This window comes from Aplysia californica, unplaced genomic scaffold (assembly GCF_000002075.1).
Source record: "Aplysia californica isolate F4 #8 unplaced genomic scaffold, AplCal3.0 scaffold00005, whole genome shotgun sequence".
In the NCBI taxonomy this organism is placed as follows: domain Eukaryota; kingdom Metazoa; phylum Mollusca; class Gastropoda; order Aplysiida; family Aplysiidae; genus Aplysia; species Aplysia californica.
In genome coordinates this window covers 499,731-503,058 of record NW_004797275.1, presented here as the reverse complement: position 1 = coordinate 503,058, position 3,328 = coordinate 499,731, and the positions used below count along the sequence as shown (strand labels likewise).

General features: G+C 43.0%; 1 protein-coding gene across 1 annotated transcript in view; it reads right to left on the bottom strand.

The window, feature by feature from the left end:
* The window catches only part of LOC101858816 (carnitine O-palmitoyltransferase 1, liver isoform), a gene marked incomplete in the record, with an annotated part of 81,664 nt that overhangs the window by 53,419 nt on the left and 24,917 nt on the right, over nucleotides 1-3,328 (bottom strand). Inside the window, 2 exon segments of the mRNA XM_013080141.2 lie at nucleotides 228-364; nucleotides 2,015-2,403. Of these exon segments, the coding sequence (XP_012935595.1) occupies nucleotides 228-364; nucleotides 2,015-2,155 (278 nt within the window).

Sequence of the window (3,328 nt, the reverse complement as noted above, 5' to 3'; positions counted from 1 at the left end):
GAAAGAGAGAGAGAGAGAGAGAGACAGAGAGAGACAGAGACAGACAGAGACAGACAGAGACAGACAGAGACAGACACAGACAGAGAGAGACAAATAGAGAAAGAGGCAGAGACTGATAAACTAGAGAGAGAGAGAGACATACAGAGACAGAAACAGAGAGAGAGTAAGAAAGAAAGAAAGAAAGACACAGAAAGAAAGAGAGCGAGCAACCAAGTGAGCTAGCTTACCCCGGCATGGTGGAGTGTATAAGGGAGATGGAGCCAAACGACGGGTCAAACCCGGCCAGACGAATGCCCAGGATGAGTGTGACCACAAAGAGCCAGGAGGTCATGGAAGCAGGGAACACACCATTGCGCACGTTGTTCTGGGGACAACCAAAGACAGGCACTCAGGGAAACATGTACATTAATAATTAATAATAATAATAAAAATAATCTTTTATTAAAACAAAAATAACAATAATTATATATATTATAACTTGGGACAATCAAAGACACTTATTCTATATAAAAAATATGTACATTAATAATAATAATAATAATTGCATTGATCTTGCAAGTATATATATCCATATTCTACAGCATGTCTTATATGTTTTTCAACTATGAATACCCTAGAAGATCCTATTTATAACACTCAGAAACACTTCTTCTGGAAACGCATTTCCGTCTCCAACATGATGTGTCCTACCCCTGCCTCCACCCCCACCCCCCACTATGTATGTATATATATATATGTATATATATATATACATAGCAACACAGCATTCATTTAACCAAAGGGTACAGTATGAGATTTCCCTTACCTTGAAACCAACCATTCTCATCTTCCAGGAAAACATATCCTTCTCCACAAATACCCCACCCTTATCTTCCACCCTATATATATATATATACGAACTAGCCCAACACTTACTTAACCAAAGTTGTGTCAGTAAGCTAATGGTTAGGTTAATGGACTCGTAACTGTGATGTTGCGGGTTCAGGGGTTCGAGCCGCAGGCCCGACGTTGTGTCCTTGGGAAAGGCACTTTACACAAATTTTTCTGACTTCACACGGGTGGGAATGGGTACCCAGCCATAGAAAGCGAAAGATCTTGTCAGTATGTTAGTGTTTTAGCGCCTATAAAATGGCAGTTGCACGGTATGCTTTCCAGAAAGTTGAGATTGTATTGTTTCAGAAAGCTACCAGGTCTGTTGAGGTAACATAGTATAGATCGTAAAGTACATACAGCTTGCTGTTGAGCGGGAATTTGCAATACATGAATCGCTACCTCAGAATTACAAAAGTTCTACCTGACATTTTTGGCCATTTTGAGGTCAGAAAACAAATGCTCTATTTGCTCCACCAAAATTGTAAGGATATTACGAGTCGTTATCAAGAAATCTCTTCTTCTAGGAAAAAACGCCACTCTACCACCCATGCCTCAGGCCCCACATGCCCACACATCACTCATGCAATACTCAAAGGGTATAAGTAAAAGCTTTCCCCTCATCTTGAGACGGCCCATTCTCTTCTTCCAGCAAATAACGCCACTCTACCACCCATGCCTCACGCCCCAGTCCCATATACATGCCAACACATCACTCATTATGATCGCTTTTAAGCACAAAGGGGCTATCCAGAAAAACACTGTTTTGAAAAAATCAAAGGTAAAGTCTTTGCCCTTTGTTAAGTTTCTTTGAACGACAAGGAGAGTTTTCTCTGTAACCAAACAAATACACACACCACTAAAACCAAACTTCTCCTATAGGAAGAGCAACGCCCACTTTTGGTGACGGTCAAGATTTCTGGAAACCCCCGAAAACTGTGTTAGCCCGCTTGTCTTTAAAAGCGACCATATAATAACCAAAGAGTATAAAGTAGGAGATTCCCCTCATCTTGAGACGGCCCATTCGCTTTTTCCAGGAAATAACACTTCTACCACCCATGCCTCACACCCCACTGTCCCATATACATGCCCACACACCACTCATATAATAACCAAAGGGTATAAGTAAGAGCTTTCCCCTCACCTTGAGACGGCCCATTCTCTTCTTCCAGGAGAGCACCCCGCTCTCCCACACAGCCTTGATGGCCTCATGGTTGATGTTGACGTCGTAGCCATCGGGCGTCACTGTGAAGGAGAAGGCGACGGCCGCGTGTGCTTCTGCCATGACTGCCGCAGCGAGTGACCGACACGCGCACTGCTGCTCCGACTGGTAGTGGTCAGCTGGGGAGGGTGGACAGAGGGTGGTGCTGCTACGAGCAGATCCCAACAACGCACTGTATGACCTTGTTTCTTATTAGAAGACAATGGTGGAGATCAGAGGCTCACTCAGTCTCTCAAGGGACTTGAGATGTCGGTAAAGCCCCACAAAGAAGAACCGCTACTACACCTTTGTTGATTCTGTGGTGATCAGATCTGAAGGAGAAAGAAGAAAAAACAAATTATGAACACGCTGCCGACATTATGAAACATGCAAAGACTTTTTAGTTTTAGTAGGAGTTTTTCGGCACTTGCAACAGAATAAGGTCATACAAGTGACCGAAGATTAGAGGTGTTACAGGAGAGTAACAAACACAAAAAAAGGAGGGGAGATCAGGAAGATAGATGTTTGATAGGAAAGAAGGAGCAGACCACACCAAAGCACCCACCAACCCCCCAAGCACAGAAATACTGAAAAGGACTAGGAAAAATGTTTTTTTTGTTTCAGTAGAGAAGCAAATCCAAATAAAACGGCCTTGCAGCGCTGGTGAAAAAGGACAGCTTTAGCTTAAGTAAGAGTTTTACGGCACTTGCAACACAATAAGGTCATATAAGTGCCGAAGATTAGAGGTGTTACAAGAGAGTAACAAACACAAAAAAGAAGGAGGGGGAGATAAAGACGATAGATGTTTGATAGGAAAGAAGAAGCAAGATAAAGGACAAGATAAACAGACAGAAACAAATGGCAGAAAAGAAGTAGGACCTACCAGTGTGGCGTCCTCAACTTATCCACTAGGAAAAGCATCAGTGTATGTTGTAGAATTAAGCAGAGCTTTCCCACTCCCTCATCGCCTTACTTACTCTTACTACCTTACACTGCACACAAAGCCTGATAATGATACTACTAGTCTGGCATATTACATGTTCCTTCATAAATTATGCTCGCCCTAAACTGGATAGGTGTCATCGAGGTAAGCAGACACGTGTTTGGTGAGGGTAGGTGGGTGGGCGTGGCACACTCCTCAGCATATACAATGTATTATACATACATGCACAAACAGAGAGAGAGAGAGAGAGAGAGAGAGAGAGAGAGAGAGATAGAGATAGTGAGAGAGAGAGAGAGCGAGAGTGACAGAGAGAG